General features: G+C 39.2%; 1 protein-coding gene and 1 long non-coding RNA gene across 3 annotated transcripts in view; one reads left to right on the top strand and one right to left on the bottom strand.

The window, feature by feature from the left end:
• Positions 1 to 27,920, bottom strand: part of LOC145456459 (uncharacterized) — a 183,882-nt gene that overhangs the window by 70,439 nt on the left and 85,523 nt on the right. The gene's annotated exons all lie outside the window — the stretch shown is intronic.
• On the top strand, positions 342 to 22,563 carry LOC145456442 (uncharacterized). Of its 2 annotated transcripts, XM_080334564.1 has the most exons (7): positions 342 to 1,075; positions 3,472 to 3,649; positions 3,820 to 3,894; positions 6,699 to 6,809; positions 7,735 to 7,872; positions 21,614 to 21,773; positions 22,108 to 22,563. In XM_080334564.1, exons 5-7 carry the CDS (start codon positions 7,740 to 7,742, stop codon positions 22,367 to 22,369), a joined length of 555 nt encoding a protein of 184 aa, XP_080190690.1. In that variant the 5' UTR covers positions 342 to 1,075; positions 3,472 to 3,649; positions 3,820 to 3,894; positions 6,699 to 6,809; positions 7,735 to 7,739; the 3' UTR covers positions 22,370 to 22,563. The 2 variants fall into 2 exon arrangements, with proteins under 2 accessions (XP_080190690.1, XP_080190691.1); XM_080334565.1 differs by lacking the exon at positions 3,820 to 3,894.

The raw sequence follows: 27,920 nt of genomic DNA, 5'->3' as shown, positions 1-27,920 counted from the left end.
AATAATTTTGCATGCCAATATGAATAATATGTATGCATATTGCATATGTTTGATGATCACAATAAAGTCATTTAACCGTCACTGTGGCATATAAGTTTCGAAGTAAATTTGCAGTATCGTTGGAGTCGGAATTGCGTGTCGACGGCCGCACAAATTCTCTTCTACATCCGCAGGTTGGCCACCCCCGAGTTAAAGACTTACGAGTCAAAGTTGAAGTCGCTGGTAAATTTTACCGACTCCACAGCCCTGTGTGGTTAATTTAGAACGCTCTGTGTAGGTCCTAGGACCTAGGTATTCATGTCCTATCGGAATTGGCAAAATGGTATAACTCCAAGGAAATATATCGATAATTGCCGTGATTTTGGCGATAGAAGGTTTATCATTGTTTTATGTTGTTGAATGCCCACTTTGCCCAGGTTCAATATGTAGAACCTACTAAGGTTCGTTTGCGAACACGAGCCTCTCAATTATCAGCAATGTTCGCACAGTGAACGCGAACAGGAAGCAAACGCTCGTACCATCTCTAAGCGTAGGTATAAAGACGAGTGTGAGCGAACACAGATCCAGAGCCGAATGGGTAAGAGTCGGATTCTAAAAGTTTTACCCGTGCCAGGAACCGAGTTGTAGTTTTGTGTAGTACAGCCGAAGTCGGATCGAGGTAGGTGCATGAATTTTAATTAGCCCAACACCGTGACTGACGACAGGATAAAACTTAATGAACAGTGTCATGAAATTCATGCTTGATGATTGATGACACACTTTCAAATATTTCTCAAGAAATTGGCATTTTACGTCTTATCCTGCGATAGACACAGTCAAATTCCATGGACCTACTCTAAATTTATGCGCGTGACTTACCTGAGTTTCAAGAATTGGAATCACGCTCAATTTGATAAGATTTTGTCTTGTAGCCGGATCGGGAAAGCGTGCCGTACTATCAGTCGGCATTGGGGATAGGCTTGGTGTGAAATATCCGTTTTGAAGTCGAAATTCCATGGCTATCAAACTAGCATGTCAGCATGTTACCTTTCTTTCTACAGATGGGGCGGCGGTGAGAGAGCATCCTGAGACCAGAGTGAGATAAATTTATTACAATATACACACGTTCCTAAACTATTTTCTATTACGGCTCTTCAAGATCAAACTCGAATTACGTAGCAAGGCTCCCGGTAGTCAACGCGTGCCACAACCAAATCCACACTTGTATATCCTTCAATATATTCGTTGACTACAGTCAAGGCGCATGAATTTTCTTTTTGCTGTGGAAATACGGAAGTGATACGGTGAACTAAAAGTTACATAAAAACAGAATCAATGCTAGCCTACTGCGTCCTATCTAACAATGCGAATCATACCAATTTATTCCGGCAACAATCCTACACTAACATCGTTGATCTTAATTACTAGATATGCCTGTAGAAAGGTAAACATAAACAATTACTAAATATGCCAATTAAACAAGAAGCACAGCAGACCAAGAGCATCGCTTACATCAGGATCACACGCATGGCTTGGTACTTCTAAACAACGATGGTACGCTATCGTTACACTGTCTACTTACAAAATCCAATAAGTAAAAGTAAATTGGTTTCAGTAAATACTATTGAGTGGAGGTAGTCTACTCTAAAACATTACCGCTTGAGCAAGTAGAGAAAGAAAGAAAGAAGAAATTGATTATTATTATTACTAATACTGCCAGATATGCTTTGGTAACTCTGGCCTTGATGACTTAGGTCGTATCGGGTCTCCTAGTCTATATACCATGTATTATATATTTGGGCAAATATAAAAATTATCTCAATATTGGACGTGAAGATTTGTGAACATTGCCTATACTGTATTTCATGATTGACGAATAAAAGAATTCCCTCTCCCGTCTCTCTCACATGAGCACTCCGAAAAAGTAGAAGTAGGCCTACTTTGTTTCGGACCACCAGACATGAGTGGTGATGACTGCACCAGTGTGATCGATTATGATTACTATTACAGCAAAATCTCGTAGTAGTGGATTACGATAACAATTATTAAAGACTACATTTATTTAGCGTCATTGGAATTAAACTTCTCACATATCAATATAACCATTATACCGATTGGGATAAGGCTGCATCATAAGAGAACAACTTTTTAAAATTAAATTAAAGCCCCTCATGATTAATATGAGAGCAGCAATTGTTAGCGTTTGAAATTTTTACGATAAGTAGTATTTTGATGTGCTTATGTCGGTAACCAGGGCTGTAGCAGTAGCAACCCAAACTTCTTACTGGTGAGGGTCGCAAAAGAGTTCGCAAACGAGCCTAAAGCATAATATTCCCAATTGTATTTAGTTGCACTTGCTTCGTTATTCGAGTGATTATTAACTTTAATACTATGGTTTATATATTCGTAATGATGAAATTCCTGATTGGGGATCCGCGAAGACTCGGAAAAAGCAAGTTTAAGAACCTCGGTATAGACCAGTGGTTCTCAACCGTTTTGTCTTCATTCCCCACTTCAGATTTATTCCGAACCTTCATTCCCCACTACCCAAAACATGTCAATACGGAGCAGTTATTTGCTTGTTTGAGTAAACAAGACACACAACCTCACCAGTACGCGAGAAAATCGACTATAACTGCAACACAAAAGTACCTGTATTGTTATTTGTGAACAGATACCGGTAACCCTTAAACTTTAGTGAAAGTTTGTTTTTTTCACGTCATACTGGTCGACTTTGGTCGTGCTGGATGCGTTCGTGACACCATCACTGGTTATCCGGAGTTAAAAATGAGTTTTCCTGAACAACACGCAATCTCATTTGCGATACATACTTTCCAGAGCAGTTCACTGGTAACGGTAATTTCGCATGTGTCTCTGTAAATATCTAGACTGTCTTGTATATAGTGTTAAACAAATGGGTCTATTCCCCACCAGAAACCATTGAATTCCCCACTCGTGGGGAATTCTCCGCCGGTTGGGAACCACTGGTATAGACGATTCCACAAAACCGGTTCGAACCAGCTGAATCCAACCACTGATTATGAGCAATGAGGCTCCGCAATCGAATATCTTGTTCAGTTTATGCCATAGTAGTTGGGTTACCATACTTCCTCTTTTCAGAAAAAAAGTGTCAATTTTTCAGACTCCCAAAATATGGTAACCCTAATAGTAGTCATAAAACTGCAACGTTTAGTAGGCATAATGGTCCTTCTACAAAGCATTCCTTAATACGTACGCAAAACAATCGGTACTAATACTATTTTATTGACTGTTTTGAAATGTAATCGGTTACGATTACCTTAAAATGCCGTATTCGTCATAATTGATTACGTTCACAAATCACGATGACCCCATGTCTGCTGTACAATGACCAGCAGAAGAGAAAATATTTTATAAGATGATTGTAGTTTTCAAGCGCAGTATCCTTTGATTTTTTTGTAACAAACACATTTTCGTCAAGGCGACAAACTGACTTCAATTTGTACATTTCAGCAAATAATGTACCAGGCCGTCTCTTGACAAACACTGCAATTTCCGATCACTAGTAGAAGAAGAATTGTTCATCTGCTCCCAGCCCCTAATTCATCATATCGTCGTCAGACACCGTCACCATCACGACCAGGGAATGGAAATATTGCGATTTTACTGTACTTACTACTACGAGATGCAAGTAAGTTTCCTCTGCTGGAACTTATTCCCAATCAAAAAATCAACTATATGAAAAGCAAAATGCAAAGTTACCAAGTCTTATTTTAGAACGCTAGACCTTGACGACGATACCGGATCTCGTCTTATGTATGCTACTATTACCCGTAACAAATACACCTCGCAATATTTTAGGCACGTCAATTCTATTAGGATTATCCAACTTGTTCACTCCGGCATCAGCAACAGTCATCGGCATCGAAGCACAGAGTGAGTATAGATACGCCGCACTGTGAAAATGGATTAAGCGTTGAACCGACGACGATTTTGAGGGTCGTATAGCCATGCCATATATGGTATACGTCGATTATATCGGGTGCAAATCGTCTGTCGGATTATATTCTGGAAAGTATTTACAATACGATGGCATAATAATACAACTTCTAATTTTTTTTCAAAGGCATTGTTTTCAAAACACTGTTTTAAACACGATTGGTTTTATATGCAAACCTATCGGGACAAGAGGGATATAGATAAAGAAGGTATTTAGTATTTATTTTTATGCAACCGAAATACATAACAAACAACCAGCATCAATGATGACACAGAATATGAACGCACACAAGGTATTTGATATAGGATAGGGATTATCGACACGGCGTTTGATCGTGTAACCAATGTAACGTATGAACAACGAACATGACCGCGAACAGAAATTGTCACACGTGCTCTTAATTTTGCCAATAACACTAAAACACTTATGTTTCAAGCGTTGATTATCATTTTTTTCATAAGTGCGGTTTTAAGCCCAAAACTATTTTAGGGTTGAGAACGTCTATTCTAATGAAATAGCCTACGCAGATCGCCGCACGGCACTTCGATTTTGATTCCGACCATCCTACTCCCCGGTGCGACTGCTTCGATATAAAATTTAGGGTACAATGTAGTGACTGATTCCGGTGATTGTGATCAGAGTTGGGCAAAATCGAGTACTTGATTGATTCGATTCTGAATCAAGTATTACGCTTCGAGTCGAGTACGCGAGTATCACTCATTATGACGTCACAACAGAATGTACTATGTCAAAGTTCAAATATGTACCTTTTATGCCACCACAAAGAACATAATGCCTGTTATCCGTCACGTTAAAGATCTTTTGAAGATTTTTCGACGATACCGATTTCATTGCACTTCTTGACGATGTTGTGGGATGATCATGACTTCGAAAATGTGTTATTTCCAATAACGTTTGTAGCTTTGTACTATGTCTCGTATGCTGCGACACGGCCAATCAAGGTTTCAAGGCTTCCTCAGTGGATAATATTATCAAAACTATAATTCTCGTTAGTAAATAAACTTTCAGTTTCGACGAGCGCATAATTTCAGTATTCGAAAAAAATCGTCTTTTACTGCTCGACTCGAATCATTAAAATTAATACTCAATTCAGATTCGAGTACTCGAATCATTGTGCCCAGCCCTAATTGTGATTCAACTTAGAACCTTCCTGCTTTGTCTTCGCATCTATTTTTTTGAATTTGTGATAATAGATTCTATTGTTCTGTGATGCGATTTTATGGGGACCTCGTTGACTGTGCCGAAGATATCATTGTTCTATTGTGTATGGTTATTCTACTCAGCCTACATCATATATCTGTAAGTCACCTGAAAAGAGCCGGAATAGTGAAATAAGGGATGCGGCAGCACCCTAAACATATAGTAAAGCGAACTACGCACACATAACATTGCAGAACTGTGTGACACAAGTATACAGTCATTTGTAGTCTATATCATAATAAGCGTCTGAATATTGTGTCGTTGGAGATGAAAATAAGCATTTGATATTTGTATCGTTATAAGTTCGTATATTTAGCTGTTCGTATGTGATACCTGGAACCGTAACTGTCGCACTCCAAACCCCCAATTGAGAGAGGCGAGCTCGAAAGGGGCCCAAAATTATTTCGTCAATTAGCATAAATTATAGAGTAAATTATAGAGTAAATTTATGATATTTTCCAAAAAATTGTTCGCGAATAGGACTGCCCTTATGCTGACCGAAAACTTATATATATAGACTATATACATATATGATTAATTGTCCATTGGCGCCTAAATCGCTGTTGCCGAATGTTCCTGTCCTGGCAATCCGAACCTCACAAGTTGAATGCCATCCGCGGGGACAAATTAATTGCCAGTGAAGAAATAGCAATTTTTCAGTACCTTTAGTCGATTTCACTATCTTTTGATGTAGCAGACAGGAGGTCACAAAATAACATCATGTAACGAAGTCAATATAATACCAACGGGTCCGCCGCTCGAAGATGTTTAATTATTATTTACGGGCCCTACAGTTTCCAGGACTCACTCACTTACTCAGCTCTACCGGTAAATCTGATTACGTGAGTCGAGAGCATAAAAATTTGATGGCAATATATATACAATTCCCGATCCTATTGACCGATTCAATCATGAATAATTGAAATTTCTCGCGCTTCGTTCGTGTAGGCAGCATAAGCTGACTCACTAAGCAGTACAACAAAAATCGTTGATAAGTCACGGCAAAACTAACAAAAGATCTGGGGGGCTTCCAAGAAGTTAGATTTATCACCCTATGGGGGGCCCATGACCAACGTTTGGGGGCGTAGTGCTGTTACGGTCCTGGTGATACCATCGCTACTGCATATTTCGTTGGATATATATGCGAATGCGTGATGCAAATGTTGCCATATTCCAAGGTTTGTCCGACTCGCAAGCTCCGTTTTACATGCTCATGTGTCACACACCGGAATATCCTCATATCGGAGTGACAAATATATGTCGCGCGTTGCGTTCCCGAAGCCGATCACGGCGTAATGTCGCCAAATAGTATTGTCGACATGCTCTAGCGCGCAGAATGATAACATATTCAAATGTTCAAAGCGACTTTTTAAAAGTATTCATTGACACGATTCAATCATCAATGACGGAAATACTCCCCACATGATCCGAAATATGTCGTAAGTTTATTGAGGACTCGCAATTGTTCATTGAACTGAGATTACTAAGATTAGTGATAATCTGTGTTCGATCGTTACAGCTTGCATCGTAAGCTGGGGTAGTTGGACGGATTGTAATTTTGAAGACTCAAGATATCGTGATCGACAGTGTCCTAATGGATTGGAAACCGAAAAGGGAGATTGCTCCATTGGTAAGAGTATCTCTTGAATTATGACGCTCCAATCACGGCATCGTTATTATACCAAGTGAGCCCTGTGCACAAACAGGCTATGTTAGCGACGGAGATAGCGTAGTGTTGAGAGTTGGTGCCACCTACTCAGACGGCCCGGGCTCGATGTCAACTCATGAGGTTATTCTGGGCTCCTCGTACCCCGTGTCGCGTTCGCGGCGACGAAAAGAAAACAGAAGAAAAAAACGATTAAGACAGAATAAGCGCAATAGGCTAAATATGTTCTAAAAAGGACCCCTATCTGTTCATTAAATCGCATCTGTGTGTCTTGTCTATCCATTGTACATTGTGTATGTTTGCGATTGCGCATGCTATTTGTTGTTCTCTATTTGATGACGTTTTTAGAGGAATCAGTTTCCAACTCAACTGTCGTATATTTCTATTTCGCTTCTCTAATCATTCTAATGTCTGATTTTAATACTGATTATTATTTGATGACTGTTTTACTTTCCTATTCGCTTGCCTATATATCTCCCTCGTTGCTGTTGCATCCTCCTCCATTCCATCGAGCAACGGACGAGCGAATACTATTGCTAATCTCGCTTATGCATCTTCGTGTTTCAACCAACCAAATCCTTGTTCAATTATAGGAGCGCATGGTTGTGTAGATTGAATGCATGTCTGTTACGCAAGGCTTGCAGAGCCCAAGAACAGATTCAGCTGAGTAGACAGGATTCGACGCCTTTAAATCGGCAGACATTAACATCGGAGTGTCGCGTCGAATCAGTGTGCGTGTCTTGAACAGATGAAAATATATAATCAGACGATTATCGATTTATATATCAACTGCGAGAAATAATCGAAAAGCACATTTGGCTTAGGATTCATATTAGAATCAAGAATTTTCTCTAATGGAGTATTAGTTAAAATTGATTTTATATCCCAGAACGTATGTCATGGGGAGCTTGGACCATGGCCATGACCACATGCAGTACACCAGAGTTTGTGGACGAACAAAGATCAAGGATTCGACAATGTGATACTGGCTTTCAAAGCCAGCAAGAGGATTGCTATCCAAATACAGGCAAGCTTCATATTTATCATGAGATCAATTGTTACTTGTCTTTATCATTAAGTTTCTCAGCTGCATCAGCTTTACCTGCGCGTAATGTCAGTAGAGCTCAACCCCCATTTTTCTACGTTCAATACTATCATTAAACGTAATGTACGCGAAACGCCCATATGCACAATGCACATCCCCTTCGTAAACGTGCGATAAATAAGGTGTCGTGAAATTGATGCGAAGGGGTCTATTCGTATTTTCTAAATAGGGCTTAAATACGACGAGCCAAACATAGTCAATTATCAGTAGGGCGATTTGTTTTACCTAAAAACGAAAGATTTTGATTTTAAAAAATCAAAATTTTGACATTTTTCGACCTGAAAAAAACCTAATTTTGACCTCATGTATGTAAAGTAGGTGTTTTTCCACATAATGTTAGAATTGTAATACTTATCTTCATTTCTGGTTGGAACGAAGTAGTTTGGCCTGAAAAAACTTTTTTGACTTAAAAACTGACAAATTTTTACACGAAAAAACATTTACTTTAACGAAATCTGGACCAATGAAGAATTCTAGTAGGTACATCACGTATTATGGTGGAAATAATGAAAATCTGTCGCCATGACTGGAGAAAGAACGTTCAAAAGCAGTAGTTGTTGACTGACGGCACTGGAGTTGTGCGTACACTGCTGGTGACACACCGTGCAGATGTTGCTTCTTATTCTGACGATGCTGTCTACATCACAATTTTTCATCGTGCGTTTCTTGACATAACCAATGCCCACGCATGAGTCTTGCTTCAGTTAGGATATTGCAGCATGTGGAGACAGCACCATGTCAACCTATCTCTTTCATTTTACCGTTTATGATTCACAATGAGCAGACAGTGGACACTGCACAGTGGACAGTCTACAACAGTGGTTCCCAACCTTTTTGCCTTCATTCCCCACTTCAGATTTTTCCGAGCCTTCATTCCCCACCAGGACCGTAACAGCACTTTGTCAGTCCCGCCAAAAAGACGTTGGTGTTAGCCCCCAAGAACCCCCTCAGCCCGCTGGGTCTGTACGCTTTATCCCTGCAACTTATCAGCTACATTGTGTCTACTGTTTCCTGCGTCGCCTTATGATGTCGGCTAAACGCGCAAAGCGCGAAAAATTTATATAATTCGTGTTCGAATCGACCAATATGATCGGGAGTTGCATATTCTTTGCTATCAATTTTATATCCCCTCTCTGCTCACGCAATCCGATTTACCGGTCGAGCTGAGTGAGGTGTGTTGCAAAAGGTAGGACCCCTTAATAAGAATTTAACATCTTCGGGCGGACCCGTTGGTATACTGACTCAGACTGACTATGCTATTTAGTGACGTCCTATATCTGGTATGTCAAAAGATAAGGAAATCGTCAAAACTAAAAGGCACACACGATATCAAATTGGTGTTGCTTTACTGGCAAATAATTTTTCCCTGCGGGATGGCATTTGTCCTGTGGGGTTCAGATCGCCAGGGCAGGAACATTCGGCACCAGAGATTTAGCCAATTAAACATATATGCATTTTGTAGGCTATATATATCGAAGTTTTGGGTCACCACAAGGGCATTCCTTCTCGGCCAAGGTCTTCTCGCTGCTGATCGTTGTGGCACACTTCTCGGAGTTGCATGCTACATAGCCTATAACTTCATATTCCTTGGTGCGTCGTGACGCACTAATGGTCAACGCCGAAGTCTCCATTTCTATAAATTCTACATATTTTCGTGGGGGTAGGGTACCCAATAATCAGATATTCGGCAATATTAAATCGCGCACCCGGGGCGATTTTTTTTTAAAAGTGACATAAAGTGAAAAAATACTTTAATTTATGTTAATTCACGAAATAATTTTTGGCCCCTTCAAGCTCGCCCACCCCCTAATAGGGGGGTTTGGGATGCGGCAGTTACGGCCCTGTTCCCCACTACCCAGCACGTTTGTCATGACAGAGCAGCTATTTGCTGGTTTGACTAAACAAAACACACAACCACACCAGTATGCAAGACAATCGCCTATAACTGCAACATAAAACGTATTGGTGACCGATACCAGTATCGCTCAAAATTTCGCGAAAGCGCTATTTCACGTCAAACTAGTCGTGCTGGATGCGTTTGTGACGCCATCATTGGCCTTCCAGAGTTCAAAATGAGGTTTTGTGAACAACACGCAATATAATTTTCGATACATACATTCCAGAACAGTTAACTGGCAACGGTAATTGCGCAAGTGTCTGCTGAATATGTTGACTGTCTGTCCTCTATATAATTTTTAACAAATGCGTCTATTCCCCACCAGAAACCATTGAATTCCACACCAGTGGGGAATTCCCCACCGTTTGGGGACCACTGGTCTACAACGATAGGCCTATAAAGTAGGCTACAAGCTGTAAAATGTCAAATGATAAGCTCACCCACAGTGCAAACATCTTCGATACAAACGAAATAATGCTTGCAAAAAAATGTTTACTTCGTAAAGAATTTTGACGTAATGTTACAATTTTGATAAAATTTTGACTTATTTTGACAAAAATCGCCCTACTTATCAGTAACGATGTATTTCTACTTTGTCTGAGTACGCAGATCACTATTGTCTCATTGAAGCGATCTTAGTTGCTGGTAGATTTTGTAGCTATGTCACAGGGAAAATAAAGTTTCTAGATTGCCACAATTCATTTGAGTGAGATTGTAATAGTCACTGTACTGCGATTCTGTATCACGTTCGCAGAGTATATTTTCACAAATTACACAATCTACAGCGATGGTGTCAAACTCAACTTGGGTCGCTGGTCAGATTCAAACCTTCTGATCACTCGCGGGCCGGATCAGCCAAAGGATACAAAATGTTACCTCCCAACCCGTACCGTTGTTTTTCAACACTATATATATGTCATAGTATATAACATTATATATTAGGGATCGGGCTATGTTCCAGCGACACCTTTATTTGTTAACATCTAAACCAGCAAAAATACGATGAATGGCCTGTTGAATATAGTCATAAACTGCTACAACAGTGAGTAGTAAGGGGATCCTTTTTATACGCCGTCCAATCCCAGAAGGCCACGTTGCCTTAATTGCCACGCCTACATTGCCACATCATCCGCCCATTGCCGCACCTATAGGACGCCTATTGCCACATCATCCATCCATTGCTATATCATCGCTGCATTGATTGCCGCATCTTGATACTTTTCTCAGATATTGTATTATGTGTATTTAGGACTAATATCATCCGTCCATATTTTTTAAACTTGATTTTATGTGTACAAGTTACGGTTTCTGCAGTTTCCACATTTTACGACTTATGATTGCTGCGTCAAAACTTACCTCGGCTAGAATCGACAGATTTTCTATTATGTGTATTTAGGACTATGTATTTAAATTCCTATTCAGATTATACATAAATGCGAAAACTATGATGTCTATGTAAGGTTATATTCTCCGGATAATATTATTAATATCAAAATTCTACACATCATCACTAATTACTTAATATAAAATGCGACTTTGAGCGCTGTGACTTGATAATATGAACCCCTACGCTTCTGATGCATGATTTTTTGTGATAAGGACCTAGGTAACATTCAGAGTCTGCAACGATTGTTTGGATATACATTAGAGCAATACCCCACTAAACTATAGGCGGTTATATTGCTCTATTGGTCAGAGATAACTCATCCGTCCATATTTTTAAACTTGATTTTATGTATACAAGTTACTGTCTCTGCAGCCTCCACATTTTACGACTTATTTTCATTAGACGCAGGCAAGCGATTCTCCAGTTCGGAGCTACGGAAACAAATCACTCGCATGTGCGCGTTCCGAATAGTCTTGTAGAATTTTGTAAAGTCGTGACAGCTTAGTAGCATATACGCGAATCCCAAGGTGAAAATAATCGAACGAACTATAGCCGTAGGCGTGCGATTCGCAGGGCTTTATTTATACAAACTCTATCGATGCCTGTACGCGAACCCCAGCGTTAAAACGATTAGGTCTAATTAACACGTTCTGAAGCCGAAAATTTAGTCAACATCATTGAGATAGCCATGATTTGAAGATGGTGATCGAGTGTGACAATAGCACTCGCCAAGGTTAGACAAACATAACCTTAAACTACTCTCTACTTCACAAAATATAAAGTTATAAAAGTAAGCAGATTTCTATGAAAACCCGTGAAATAGAAGTAAAAGTAGCCTAGAAACATAACTACTTAATGAAAAATCGTGATTCTTGAAGTGACCACATTTCATACGATTCAGTCCTTTTCATGTCACTAGAATAAGGTGAATAAACTGACAGTGAAACGGCGCCGGCGTCTTATAACGTAATAATGTAAGCTGCGTCGGGTGCTGCTATAATGTTAGGAGCGAATATAGTAGAAAGTTCACGTCTGGACATCTGTAAGCAGGTGCGCATACTACCGTAGTAAAACGCATAACAGAATTCACGCAAAAGTCGATATTGCTTTGTGATGCTTTTGATGTTGTTCCATACCGATTGGGAAGATAGGACTCCTAATTTCCTAACTAACTACATAATCCCTAGTAACGTAGTCAGACGCATAACGGAATTTACGCAAAATCGGTATTGCTCTGCGATAATTTTGACCACTATGTTTTGATAATAACTTGCTTCCGAGAAATAAATAACATTCATTATACGTTAGATGATACTTTTCTTTGATATTCTATTATGTGTATTTAGGGCTAATGCGACATCACTATATTGGCGACAGGCCTGATTTGAACACACTAATTTTGCGAATTAAACTTATCGCCCAACACGGACACTCAATGAAGAGCACCCCGGAGACCCGCATAAATGCTCCACAATTCTCGACATATAATATACTGAGCATATAATAAGCTAACAAAACCTATACTATTCAGAGTTGATATCCGGATCCGGTTATTTGTAAAGTGGATAGAAAACTACACTATTCCGATGCAGTAAAGACTCTTACACTCTGGATTTTGTGCAGTATATACTAATTTTACATTGCGGAGTATTCCATAAACGTTAATCCAGTGATCCTCCTTCTATTTTCAATCACGATCCGCTTATTATTCTAGGCTTCGAACCCCACACCCAGTACGTTTTATGGGGATTAATATTTTTAGATTAAATATAGCGTATCGAGACTTCGTGAAACTTACTTGGAAATAGTTATTTCTACCCTAATTTAATAGATTTCTCAGATATCGTAGCAACGGAACTGGCTTGAGCGAGCGGTTAAGGCGTTGGACTTGAGTTTCAATGAACAAGTGTTCTAAGTTACTCATGTTTTCAACACAACCTAAACGCAAAGTGCACTAATTTCCATATTGATCAAATACCACAAATTTTGCTGGCTTTCAGAGTTAGTAACTAAGCTCGTAACAGAATTTACCTAAAAAATTCAGTACTCCAAAAATTTTGTAAAGTATAGCTTTTTGGCGTTGGACTTAAGTTCCAATGAACAAGTGTTCACATAGGTTCGAATCCACACCCACTACGTTTTACGAGAATTAATATTTTTAGATTCAAATTTAGCGTATCGAGTACTTTTTCTGCCTTTTTCAGCGCATTAGAGACGTTTACACTATGGATTTCGTGAGCTTTACTTGAGTTTTATAAATTAACGTAAAAGTAGTCATTTCCGAGTCAGTAAAACGTTCGTATTGTAGGTTCATTTCTGCCTAATACTATAATTATCATGGAGTTGGAGCAGTCCAATATCAAAAACACCCGAAAGTATTTGTTGCATATAGCTAAAAACCTAATTGAGTACCCTGAAGAAGTGCAAGTAGCACAGTTTGTGGTATTTCTATGACATCGAAATTTAGCTAACCAGAACTTATACTTGAGTACTCCGAAATGTACAAGTACTTTACCTTTACACGACGTTTCTGTAAAATGAATACTGATTTTATTAAAAAATAAAAAAGCACGAAAAATTACATTTTATCCCAAACCATCAGAATACTAAAGTAGCTTATTGCGTATATGGACCTAATACTAAAGTGTTTATGATTTCAGTTTGCTTCAACTTCATGACATTTTCAGTATTAAACGGAAGTATAGGCCTAGAATGCTAACTTTCTTCGTAAATTGCTACTTCTGCCTTAATTTAACGGATTTATCTGAGATCATTGCTTTACTTAATCTCTCCGAAATGTGCATTATACTAGTACGTCACCATTGATACGCAGATGTAGGGCATTATGGCAATGCACCATGCTAAATTTCATCACACATCTAATGATGGAACACCTTTAAAACTAACGCAGTCGAATACCGACTTTTACGCATATCTGTTTTGCGTGAACATAGCATATACCTATACATAGTCAATTTTAATAGCAGAATTACCGTGTTAAACATTGAATTCCCACCTTGAAAGTTGGTACGCGGTTATAGGACATTACAAAAATGCACGATACCAAATCCCATCACACATTTCATGATGAAACAACTTTAAAACTAACGCGGCTCTACATCGACTTTTTGCGTACATCTGTTTTGCGGGAGCGTATAGCACGTACCCATACATAGCCAACTTTAATAACGGAATTACCATGCTTAACATTGAATCCCAACTCTAAACTTGATACGTAGTTGTAGGGCATTATGGCAATGCACCATGCTAAATTTCATCACACATCTAATGATGGAACACCTTTGAAACTATCGCAGTCGAATACAGACTTTTACGCATATCTGCTTTTCGTGAACATAGCATATAGGCCTAGCCATACATAGTCAATTTTAATAACAGAAGTAGCATGCTAAACATTAAATTCTCACCTTGAACGTTGGTACGCAGTTGTAGGACATAATAACAATGCACCATACCAAATTTCGTCAGACATTTCCTGATGTAACACCTTTAAAACCAATACAGTTCTATACAGACTTTTGGCTAAATCTGTTTTTCCGTAGCGTAGCACGTACCTATACATAGTAAACTTTAATAACGGAATTACCATGCTAATATTCGACTCGCCACCTGGAAACTCGGTACGCAGTTGTAAGACATTATGACAATGCACCATGTCAAATTTTGTTACGCATTTCATGATTGAACAAATTATAAACTAACGCAGTTCTATACCGACTTTTGCGGGAGCGTTGCACGTACCTATGCATACTCAACTTTAATAACGGAATTACCAAGCTAAACATTGAATGCGCAACTTGAAGATTGGTTCACAGGTGTAGGACATTATGACAATGGAACATATCAAATTTCATCACACATTTCATGATGGAACACCTTTAAAACTAACGCAGTTCTATACCAACTTAGCGTGAATCTGTTCGCAGGAGCGTAGCACGTAGGCTACCTATGCCCGATCAACTTTAGTGATGGAATTACATATGTAGGCCTAATTAAGTTGCAACACTTTTACAATGATTCGTCTTGCTTCCTATAACATCCCACTCGATTCCCGCGCGTTATTAGGCTGTAATCTCTGCCTGAGCTATGTCTTGACGCCTACGGGACTCTGCAAATTGTTTCGATTTATTCTGTCCGTTTCAATTTAAGATAAGGAAGCCCATTTCACTTAATGAATCGATGCCTACGGTACTCTACAAAATTTTCTGATTAATTCTCCCTAAGCTTATCAATCATAAGAAAGATGATTTGACACCTAAAGTACGAAATACTTGTTCGCTTGAGCTAAGCCACAGCGCTTGGAGCGGAATTTTACGGGGTATGTGGACTCATTTCGTAGGGCTCTATGCCACAGGAGCATACTTTACGCTCCAATTCGATTCCCACACATTCCATATAATTACTAACAGAACCATTGAGTACCAGCCTTGACCCTACAGTACGACGGAGACTATCAAAATATCGAGAGAAGCCCTCTATTCTTTTCTGAAATAATCAAGGTTTTATCAGGACTTCCCTTCATATAAACTCCAGCAGAATCACTAATAACCTCTCAAGTTTACTCAATTTACTTTAATCTGATACTCGTGTACCAAATCTTTATTTTCCGCAAGTATGATAGAGGCTATCGCTCGACACTCAGCGATTCGTAATTTTGCTGGAATACAAGTACAATTAGGGATTGAAAAGTAATTGATATAGGTGGTTATGTTCGTAGGTTATTTACACTTCTACTTACCGGTTTTTCAGGAGAAACTACCCACTTTTACGACTTTATATTTCAAAGTAGTTTGAGGTTACGTTTGTATCACCTTGATAAGTGCTATTATCAAAAGCTGCTTAGCTTACGTTTTTATTACCTTGACATGGCATTATCAGACATGAAAATGACATTATCACCTAATACCAGAAGTTAACACACGTCAATGTGGTTCAGAATTCACGAGAAATTGGTTACTAAGAGAAGTATATTCTTGTATACACAATTGCGGAGAGAATCTCTAAAATTTAGTAAGCAGGCCGATGGGTATTCGTTGAGTTGTACAAGCATAAAAAACATTTAGATATTTTAGATAGAAAGTCGATGTAGAGCCGCGTTAGTTTTAAAGGTGTTCCATCATTAGATGTGTGATGAAATTTAGCATGGTGCATTGCCATAATGCCCTACATCTGCGCATCAATGGTGACGTACTAGTATAATGCACATTTCGGAGAGATTAAGTAAAGCAATGATCTCGGATAAATCCGTTAAATTAAGGCAGAAGTAGCAATTTACGAAGAAAGTTAGCATTCTAGGCCTATACTTCTGTTTAATACTGAAAATGTCATGAAGTTGAAGCGAACTGAAATCATAAACACTTTAGTATTAGGTCCATATACGCAATAAGCTACTTTAGTATTCTGATGGTTTGGGATAAAATGTAATTTTTCGTGCTTTTTTATTTTTTAATAAAATCAGTATTCATTTTACAGAAACGTCGTGTAAAGGTAAAGTACTTGTACATTTCGGAGTACTCAAGTATAAGTTCTGGTTAGCTAAATTTCGATGTCATAGAAATACCACAAACTGTGCTACTTGCACTTCTTCAGGGTACTCAATTAGGTTTTTAGCTATATGCAACAAATACTTTCGGGTGTTTTTGATATTGGACTGCTCCAACTCCATGATAATTATAGTATTAGGCAGAAATGAACCTACAATACGAACGTTTTACTGACTCGGAAATGACTACTTTTACGTTAATTTATAAAACTCAAGTAAAGCTCACGAAATCCATAGTGTAAACGTCTCTAATGCGCTGAAAAAGGCAGAAAAAGTACTCGATACGCTAAATTTGAATCTAAAAATATTAATTCTCGTAAAACGTAGTGGGTGTGGATTCGAACCTATGTGAACACTTGTTCATTGGAACTTAAGTCCAACGCCAAAAAGCTATACTTTACAAAATTTTTGGAGTACTGAATTTTTTAGGTAAATTCTGTTACGAGCTTAGTTACTAACTCTGAAAGCCAGCAAAATTTGTGGTATTTGATCAATATGGAAATTAGTGCACTTTGCGTTTAGGTTGTGTTGAAAACATGAGTAACTTAGAACACTTGTTCATTGAAACTCAAGTCCAACGCCTTAACCGCTCGCTCAAGCCAGTTCCGTTGCTACGATATCTGAGAAATCTATTAAATTAGGGTAGAAATAACTATTTCCAAGTAAGTTTCACGAAGTCTCGATACGCTATATTTAATCTAAAAATATTAATCCCCATAAAACGTACTGGGTGTGGGGTTCGAAGCCTAGAATAATAAGCGGATCGTGATTGAAAATAGAAGGAGGATCACTGGATTAACGTTTATGGAATACTCCGCAATGTAAAATTAGTATATACTGCACAAAATCCAGAGTGTAAGAGTCTTTACTGCATCGGAATAGTGTAGTTTTCTATCCACTTTACAAATAACCGGATCCGGATATCAACTCTGAATAGTATAGGTTTTGTTAGCTTATTATATGCTCAGTATATTATATGTCGAGAATTGTGGAGCATTTATGCGGGTCTCCGGGGTGCTCTTCATTGAGTGTCCGTGTTGGGCGATAAGTTTAATTCGCAAAATTAGTGTGTTCAAATCAGGCCTGTCGCCAATATAGTGATGTCGCATTAGCCCTAAATACACATAATAGAATATCAAAGAAAAGTATCATCTAACGTATAATGAATGTTATTTATTTCTCGGAAGCAAGTTATTATCAAAACATAGTGGTCAAAATTATCGCAGAGCAATACCGATTTTGCGTAAATTCCGTTATGCGTCTGACTACGTTACTAGGGATTATGTAGTTAGTTAGGAAATTAGGAGTCCTATCTTCCCAATCGGTATGGAACAACATCAAAAGCATCACAAAGCAATATCGACTTTTGCGTGAATTCTGTTATGCGTTTTACTACGGTAGTATGCGCACCTGCTTACAGATGTCCAGACGTGAACTTTCTACTATATTCGCTCCTAACATTATAGCAGCACCCGACGCAGCTTACATTATTACGTTATAAGACGCCGGCGCCGTTTCACTGTCAGTTTATTCACCTTATTCTAGTGACATGAAAAGGACTGAATCGTATGAAATGTGGTCACTTCAAGAATCACGATTTTTCATTAAGTAGTTATGTTTCTAGGCTACTTTTACTTCTATTTCACGGGTTTTCATAGAAATCTGCTTACTTTTATAACTTTATATTTTGTGAAGTAGAGAGTAGTTTAAGGTTATGTTTGTCTAACCTTGGCGAGTGCTATTGTCACACTCGATCACCATCTTCAAATCATGGCTATCTCAATGATGTTGACTAAATTTTCGGCTTCAGAACGTGTTAATTAGACCTAATCGTTTTAACGCTGGGGTTCGCGTACAGGCATCGATAGAGTTTGTATAAATAAAGCCCTGCGAATCGCACGCCTACGGCTATAGTTTGTTCGATTATTTTCACCTTGGGATTCGCGTATATGCTACTAAGCTGTCACGACTTTACAAAATTCTACAAGACTATTCGGAACGCGCACATGCGAGTGATTTGTTTCCGTAGCTCCGAACTGGAGAATCGCTTGCCTGCGTCTAATGAAAATAAGTCGTAAAATGTGGAGGCTGCAGAGACAGTAACTTGTATACATAAAATCAAGTTTAAAAATATGGACGGATGAGTTATCTCTGACCAATAGAGCAATATAACCGCCTATAGTTTAGTGGGGTATTGCTCTAATGTATATCCAAACAATCGTTGCAGACTCTGAATGTTACCTAGGTCCTTATCACAAAAAATCATGCATCAGAAGCGTAGGGGTTCATATTATCAAGTCACAGCGCTCAAAGTCGCATTTTATATTAAGTAATTAGTGATGATGTGTAGAATTTTGATATTAATAATATTATCCGGAGAATATAACCTTACATAGACATCATAGTTTTCGCATTTATGTATAATCTGAATAGGAATTTAAATACATAGTCCTAAATACACATAATAGAAAATCTGTCGATTCTAGCCGAGGTAAGTTTTGACGCAGCAATCATAAGTCGTAAAATGTGGAAACTGCAGAAACCGTAACTTGTACACATAAAATCAAGTTTAAAAAATATGGACGGATGATATTAGTCCTAAATACACATAATACAATATCTGAGAAAAGTATCAAGATGCGGCAATCAATGCAGCGATGATATAGCAATGGATGGATGATGTGGCAATAGGCGTCCTATAGGTGCGGCAATGGGCGGATGATGTGGCAATGTAGGCGTGGCAATTAAGGCAACGTGGCCTTCTGGGATTGGACGGCGTATAAAAAGGATCCCCTTACTACTACAGTGGCTCTAACAACCCGACAGAAGTTGTCATACTTCTTGCTCCCTTTGTTTTATTCGTAATGTGGCTTTAACACTGCATATGCGTTTTTTTCGGACTGTTCGTTTGTTTTGATATTTATGGTGGTTCGACTACATTGGTCATTTTACACCAGACCGATATATTCTTTATTTTTGATTCCGTATTTACCGACTTGCAGCACGGCCCACTTCTGAACTTTTATAAGACACCGCTCATGCGGTTCACGTGGCGAGAAGGGGGCTAGATAAACCTTCAACACATAGGCAGGAATTCTGGAGTTGACCTCGGTCGGACTCGAACCCGCACAGGGGTTTCCACACAGAAGATTTAATTGTAAACGCGGACGTTGGAATTTCGGTCATAATTATTAAATCACTATTCAGGTTTCTATGGTAACCGGCAACCTTGCGAGTCAGAAGAGACGCAGAATTGTGACCAGATATATTTGAATTATATTATTTATATTACATTTTGGGTATATTGCTCTCCGAGTAAAATGGCTTGGTATGGTATGGAACGGAATGCGAAATTTCGATAGGCCTACTTCATATCCATCGCAATCGTTCCATATACCATGCTTGACTGTTTTCCATACCATAGCAACCATCTTCCATTTCCTATTTGATACTTTCTCTATACTTTCGCAACTTGCCCAACCTCTCAAGTGATATTATATTTTCGGTGTGTGGAATTGTTCCAGCGTTTATAATCTAATTGTTTTGGTTGAACTTATCAATTCAAACAGCTATGATGCACCAATGATATCCCAGCTTCTTTATATCATACGTCGTCAGCAATGTATAGGTTGCATAATCATTAATCATCGAAGACGGAACGGAAAATATGTAGGCTACAAACACATTGGAAATCACGACAGAATCTTATGAAATGTAAATCTAGCGTGGTAACGCACTGATAACAGTAACATCATCTACAAAATTACAAATAAATTACAAAAATATTGTCAAATTGGAGAGTGGTTCCTAGCCTTATTTGGTCATTTCCCACAACCTGAAACCTCTGTATTCACCCTTTAAACTTGCTCCCTCCAATAACATTGGTAAGAATTTATTTTGTTCAGACATGCTCTCGGTGAAAGTCGAGATCCCCAGAATTGAATAGGACGCAATATAATGAATGAGCAGTGAACTGGTAACCGTAAACGAAGTGTTGCGCCCCCGTAAAATGTATACGTAACAAGACAGACGAATAGGAAGCGTTTAAAATTTTTCCAAGTATGGCGAGGTAGCGTCAATTGTCACGTGTAAATGCCGGGTCCGGGGTCATATGGGGTCGTTTTTCAATCAGGTCCAAATTGCTTCGCGAGCCGGATGAAATCGTTTGGCCTTATGATTCACATCCATGTTGCAGGCGTGATCTGCAGTCGACTTGTGAGTGACTGCAGTGGTGGTACGGCGTGTGCAATGGCGTAACCAGGGGAGGTTTGGGTTCGGAACCGAATATCGTTCCTTCTGAAATTTTAATTCAATCTCCAATATTTCTAAGCTCAGTCGAAATCAAACAATTTTTATCACGCTGTTACGTTTCGACCGAACAATACGATGACACATTCCGATTTCCAAGACAATCACCTGGCAATTCTGAACTGGTATCTAGGAGCGAACAGCATAAGCCATACTGGTTTGCAGTAAATAATTATGATACTGTTTTCATTTTGTGTAGAATCGTAATCATTTTGTTCTATTAACACTATGTTAATGCAGTTTATTTTGTACACAGTAGCCTATACTCTTATAGTACTGTATCAGATGTGTGTATTGCGGTATATATTTTATTATGACTCAGTCAAAATTTGGGGTTCCCAAAGGCTTGCGGATTAGCGTAAGTGTTCCCTAGTAAAGAGTAAGAACAATTGCAGTATAGGGTTAATGAAAACGTGTATATATGTTGGATGTAACGTCGTTTTATCGATACGCCATTACATTTTTGAAATGAAGATACTTTTTTTCTTCAAAGCGTTGCTTTTTGCAGCTGGATTCACGAGTGACGGATGGTATGGATTCACGAACGGATATGAATACAAATACATCAGTACCACGGCAACTTATGAAGCTCATACATCCGCCTGCTCAGATATGGACTCGACTGCGCGTCTAGCAACGGTAGCAGCGAAGAGTGGTGATCTGTCCAGGTTGGTCATAGGAATGAATTTGTAGATTGCGTGAATACAAGACTGGCTCACATTCGCATTTAATATGCGAAACTTGGTAATTCGAAAATTTACGTTTGTAAAAGAACTAATAATATCTTCTTTGCTCTGAACTTCGTCGACAAACAACATCATTCTGAGAAAAATTGTCAATACCAAAATGATCAACTTATCGACTTCGGTATATAGTTACATGAACTGAACCGATCATAACCTTTGTGGCCACATGAACTGAGTTGTAAGTGTCTCATGCCTCTCCCCACTTGATATTCCACATTATATCGCACGGTTTCATTGAAACATTTGAACGTTTCAGTTTCGACGGTTCCGAAATGGGGGTACCAGATGGTACCATATACTTCGTCGGGGGATCAGATTCCATCACTGAAGACACCTGGATTTTCCAGGATTCCGTTGTACAGACTACTTCTGATATCACAACGTGGGCGACGGGCGAGCCGAATACGCCGGCTGAGGATTGCTTGGTTTGGCTTTTAGAAGTTTCTTCGTTAAACGGGCTGGCAGACGGCGGATGCGCAACGTCATATACAGCCATGTGTGAGCGACCGATTGCGTAAACTTTACGCCGCATTGAACAATAAGCACGGAGACGTCTGCATTCATAGACTTCGGAACTGATAGCCTATGCTTGACAAGTGAACGTTGTTTTTGCCAAATCTATTATCACACCTGCAGACATCAATTATTTCATCATTTTGGAAGCTGAAAGATTCGTGTGGTTGTATTGTAATATATTTCTGCAACTACTTGAATGAGTATTTGATGTGTGTGTAGGGAAAGCGTTTTGAAACATCATAGTGTCAATATAGGCCGGTCATCGCGAAGCTAGGCATAGGCAAGATTTGCGGGGCTAGTTTGTCTTTTTATTTTGGGGGGTGGGGGTCTCAAAGAGGTTCAGCTCTTCGCGCAATCATCTCCGAAATAGACTGTGAGTTGATCTAGACCACGGGTCGCAAACTCAAATTTGCTCGCGGGCCAATTTCATAGTTTTCGATAACGTCGCATCGGCATCAATAATGGTAATCGATGTGTTTCCAAGTAGGCAAGTGGGTCTTATTTGACGGGTCCTTTCCGAATGATATTCCACACCCATCGTGAAAATGTGATTTACTGTGTAGCCTGGCACTAAAAAAATCGCATCTTCAATATTTGAATAAAATTGTTGGGCTGCTTAAATGTTCTCACGGGCTGCGTGTTTGAGACCCCTGGTCTCTAGAAGACGGTGCTGACCTTCCCTTAGCAGGAATGAACGATGGGACTGACCCTTTTTAGTAATCAACAAATAGGCCACGGGTAGGTCTGGGTTACGGTACGGACACATTTCTCTTTTTCAGTAATCAGCACACCAAAATTAAATGTTGGTCACAGGAACAGTTTTAAATCAGAAATTGGATCGCGACCGTAAAAAGTTTGAACGTCAGTGTATTATGTAGTTTGATGTAGCTAAATTCCACTGTTGAATTTCGCCAAATGTCATTTAAAAGTCTTCATAACTGCTGGTGACAATCACACATTACCAGTAGGGCTGGATAAGATCGAGTACCTGAATAATTCAATTATGAATTGCGTACGGATCATGATTTTTTCGCGATCCGCTACGATAAAGAGCGATACTGATCCATGTTAACGTCCGGATCCAAAAATCTTGCGGGACGGTGAGCAAGGATATATTGTCCTTGTCACCAACAGAGGTGACCAGTAACGAAGTACTTCTACTTTTTGTGAATACTCGAGCATGATTTGACTACTTGCGATATTTACTCGAGTGCTTACATTTGTAGACTACCTCCACTTGTACTTGAGTTTTTTTTCATTCAAAAGTAGGCTACTTACTATTTGCTAAATTTTGTTCGGATACAGATGGGCTTAGGCCTACCAATTTGCTATACTTACCAGAGTTGGATCAATTACAATAATTCAGTTCAATTACAATTACGATTACAATTATTCCCTTGCATGTTTCAATTACATTCCAATTACAATTTCTCAATACTAAAAATACCGAACTACAATTACAATTACTGTTAAACATGTAATTACTCGGTAGTGAGGTGTTATTTGACAACCGTAGCGACGTAATTAGCAACAATCTCAAGCTATTCATGTTTCATTCATGATACGTAGAATACCCTTTAATTTAAAAAAACTCAAACGTATTCGAACTATTCCTAATCATGAGTGCTGAAAACTACAAACACAGAAAAATGTTTCAAGCGACTGTTAACAACCAAAAGTTTGATCGACTAACAGCGAATAGGCTACAGGACAGCTAATGAAATGCAATCAAATGATCAGGCTACTCAGAGCTGAGCGAGGATAATGAAATGTAATTGGTAAGGCGTCAGCGATAAGGATGATACTATAGAAATTAAACATGGAACGGCAGCGACTGATTTTGCAGCTTCGTTCCGCTTCCCTGAGGCTGGAGTGGAGAATTGTTTTGCGCAAGCGACTGTGGGATTTCTGGCAATAGGGTCCATCAAACCACTAGGTGTCGCCAGACTTTAGGTGGTAACCACCGTTGTTACGTACGCGGTTGCCGTTATCAGAAACCCGTAGGTTACTTTCTTGACTGTGTAAGGGTATTTTATATGGAAAAAATGGCTACAACATATTCTGCGTGGACCGTGAGCTCGATATAATATGAACTAAAACTTCGAAAACTTCTGGTGCTGAGCTGGTAGCCGACATTTAGTTGACAATTTCACATTCTCACCTAGTTATCAAATCAGCCTTATTTCCTTCCGTAGAAGCTTTCCGAAGTTTTAGTTCATTTTATATCGAGCTCACGGTCCCCGTAGAATATGTTGTAGCCATTTTTTCCATATAAAATACCCTTACACAGTCAAGAAAGTAACCTACAGGTTTCTGAATACGGCAACCGCATACGTAACAAAGGCGGTTACCACCTAAAGTCTGGCGACACCTAGTGGTTTGATGGACCCTATTCAAAAGTTATCTTCCAGAGCGCAGAAATTACTGAATCTGTTCATGATCGAAAGCTATTGTCGCACTGATTCCAAAAATATGAATAAAAATATGGTCACGCTCGAGTCTTTGACGAAAAACTACCCTCAACATCTGAAATGTGGATTGTTCAGAACAATCGGGTAAACGCGACACAATGGCCATAACAATGACCAGTTGCGACTCTCCGATTGTTCGAACAATGCCGATATTTCAGACTTGGAGGACGGATTCTAGACAAGCCCCGAACTACTGCTATCTCCGGCTAAGCAAATTTGCGTGATCCCCATGCGCAGATGCATTGTGGGTACTCGGTTAATCGATTTAGTACAGGGGCTTATGGAAAAGCGGTCAGTGTTTGAATATATTTGATTCGTGTTGGTTCTGTAGTATTGTATGCGTATAGAGCTTTGAATGACTAATTATTCTAACATTCAGAATTTGTTTCAGCCCAATATCTCGTGTCAGTATATTGATATTCTGTGTAATTCGACATGTCGAAGATAGTACGTTTATCAGGTGGTAGTGGTAGCCTTTGCTGTGCCTATATGGGTGTAGTAAAAGGCGGAAGAAGATATCCAGTGACTCGTATGCAAGAAGTAATAGTAACGGCAGTAGTGATGAAGAGTCGATAGTAAAGCGTCGATACCCCAGAAATTTTCACCGGTAAGTGAATAACAGAATAAGCATAGCAGCCAGACATGCCCAGATCAGTCACAGTTGTAATGAACAGGTCATGGTAAAGTGATAGCAGAACATTTCGTTGCAGCTATATGAATGAAATGACCAGACCAGACTACAAGCAGAAATCCGTGTCACCATATCTTCTATGTAATGTTCATCATCAATATCTGTAATAATCTGTAATAATGTCCATCTCACTGTTCGTATTTTGTCCATGATCGAGTACAAGCAGTTCGGCCAATAATCAGTTTAGTATTCAATTCTTGCTTATGCTATGTAGGCAAGAGTAGGAATACAAGGAAAAGATTCAATTAATGGCCTATGGGTTTTCATCAGCATCGTTAAAACAGGATATCTTTTTCAGATGCTAAACAAATACTGTGGAATTTGCAAATTCCATAGTTGAGTTCATCTATATAGTCCTTATAGCTTTGTGCGAAACTGTCAATTTATTTATTCAAAAATATTTTTCAAGGTTTACCTTTGAACTGCTTTAGCTTTAGAAGGCTGCGTCAATCTTGAATACTATAGCCTATGGAGTGAAAAGTGGCAGATGTATACTTTTATCAGACAAGTTATTTTATGTCCCTTCTGCTTTTATCATAGCTCATAACAAAGAATTGACTATTTAGTAGGGATGGTGTGAACCTCTGAAAGGTTCAGGTTCGTATGAACGCGAACCTTTTTGAAAGGTTCTGTGTGAACACGAACGTGAGCCTCATGACGTCACGTTACGTCATATTGCTAATTCCAACCCTATCTTTCAATGAATTGATAGCGTATGTTAATGTACAATGTACATGGTACCTAGCGACGACTCGGACCACATCATGCTACAATGCCGAAGTACTTGGCATTTTAAACGTCGCTAAATGTATCAACTGAGGCAATCGAAGGATATGATACTCCTATAAATCTATATCTTCTGTCGCTTTGCCTACAATTTCGACGAGGACTTACCAGGGAATATAAGCTTACGCCTTAAGGGTCTAGGCCAGACCGGACAGTGTATTCGGCGTCTGAGTATCGCTACATTGATATTGAGCCGCGTGTAAACGGATTTCTACACTGGCTGCCGATACTACTACATTAACATGTTATACAGCAGTAGCCAACACCTCAATCACAAGGATACAGTAAATATATGAAGTCAAGATTAACCCCGTACGCCTGCTACATTTTTTGCATCAAAACGATATCAATCTCATTGATTGCTTGAATAAGCATCATTCGCTGACTACGTATTTCGCTAGGGATGTTGTGTGATTGCGGGTCAAACTCACAGCAGAGAGTCACTAAATTTTCACAAACGGAAAGCTGGATATTTCGAGCAAATTTTTGTAACCAAGCAAGTAAGACTTTTGAGATTGTCAAGGTGCAAGCTCGTTTAGTGTTGATTTCTAATGCTGCCAGCGCCATGCATAGAGTTGAAATGCAATAAATATGAACCAAAGATTTTAAAATGAAGTGAAAATTCTAATATATGAAAAAGGTTCACAGTGCAGAACCTACCAAGGTTCTGTTGTGAACGCAAACCTCTAAATTTACGAGGTTCACACACAGAACGCGAACGTGAACCTCACGTTCACACCATCCCTACTATTTAGTGTGATTTGCTTCATACAATGCTCCGTATAATGCAGCTTTCCTACCAATGAATCGCTGAAAGGAAGATGGTTAGAAAAAACTGGGTTCCATCAAAATAGTCAGTTATCTGCTCCGATCATTTTCCGGAAAGTGCCATTTACCATGTGGGCCAGTTGATACGTTTGAGAGAAAATGCTGTGCCAACGAGATTTCTGAACTTTCCGAAATATATGAGGTCAAAGGTACAGTAGACACTTATAAATTTACTTCCAAAGTTAAGTTTATATTAGTATACCCTTACCCTGGCCTCTGTTGATGTGAAATTCGTGAATTTCAGGCTTCCAAGAAACGGCAAGCGAGACCAGCAACACTTCAAAATGAACGTTATTGTAAAGCACAAACCGGTGAAGCAGTTCTCCATGGCCACAGTGACTGTGTACGTACCTCTCCTCAAAAGCTCATTCAACAGCAACGCCGTAGAGTGGTACAAATTAAAAAGGGGTTTCATGCTGCCAAAATGAGGACATGCCGCCTGAGGAAAAAAGTGAAAACTCTGGATGAGGTCATTGCATCTCTGAAAAAAAATAATTTGATCAGCGATTTGTGTGGAAAAGTGATGTCACAAAAATTCAGACGTCTACCAAGTGAACTGTTACAGCGCATGAAGCTACAAGTTGGTGGAAGAGGAGTCAAATACTCGAAAGAACTGCAATATTTTTGCAATGACGCTACAGTATTATTCTGCTAAGGCATACAATTTTGTGCGTCAAAATTTTCAACTCGCTCTTCCCCATCCGAGTGTGATAAGGCGCGGGTATGGTAAACTTCCCGCTGAGCCTGGCTTAACTGGTATTGCGTTTTCTGCTATCA

The sequence above is a fragment of the Botryllus schlosseri genome, chromosome 14 (assembly GCF_051294905.1).
Source record: "Botryllus schlosseri isolate E-star chromosome 14, Bs_hap1, whole genome shotgun sequence".
NCBI classification, from domain to species: Eukaryota; Metazoa; Chordata; class Ascidiacea; order Stolidobranchia; family Styelidae; genus Botryllus; species Botryllus schlosseri.
This window is presented reverse-complemented; position numbering and strand designations above follow the sequence as displayed.

Excerpts from the sequence above, each read along its gene's own strand:
- LOC145456442 (XM_080334565.1), top strand. The coding sequence starts at position 7,740 with ATGTCATGGGGAGCTTGGACCATGGCCATGACCACATGCAGTACACCA. Across the intron at positions 7,873-21,613 it reads GGATTGCTATCCAAATACAG|CTGGATTCACGAGTGACGGA; the intron begins GCAAGCTTCATA and ends TGCTTTTTGCAG. Across the intron at positions 21,774-22,107 it reads AAGAGTGGTGATCTGTCCAG|TTTCGACGGTTCCGAAATGG; the intron begins GTTGGTCATAGG and ends TGAACGTTTCAG.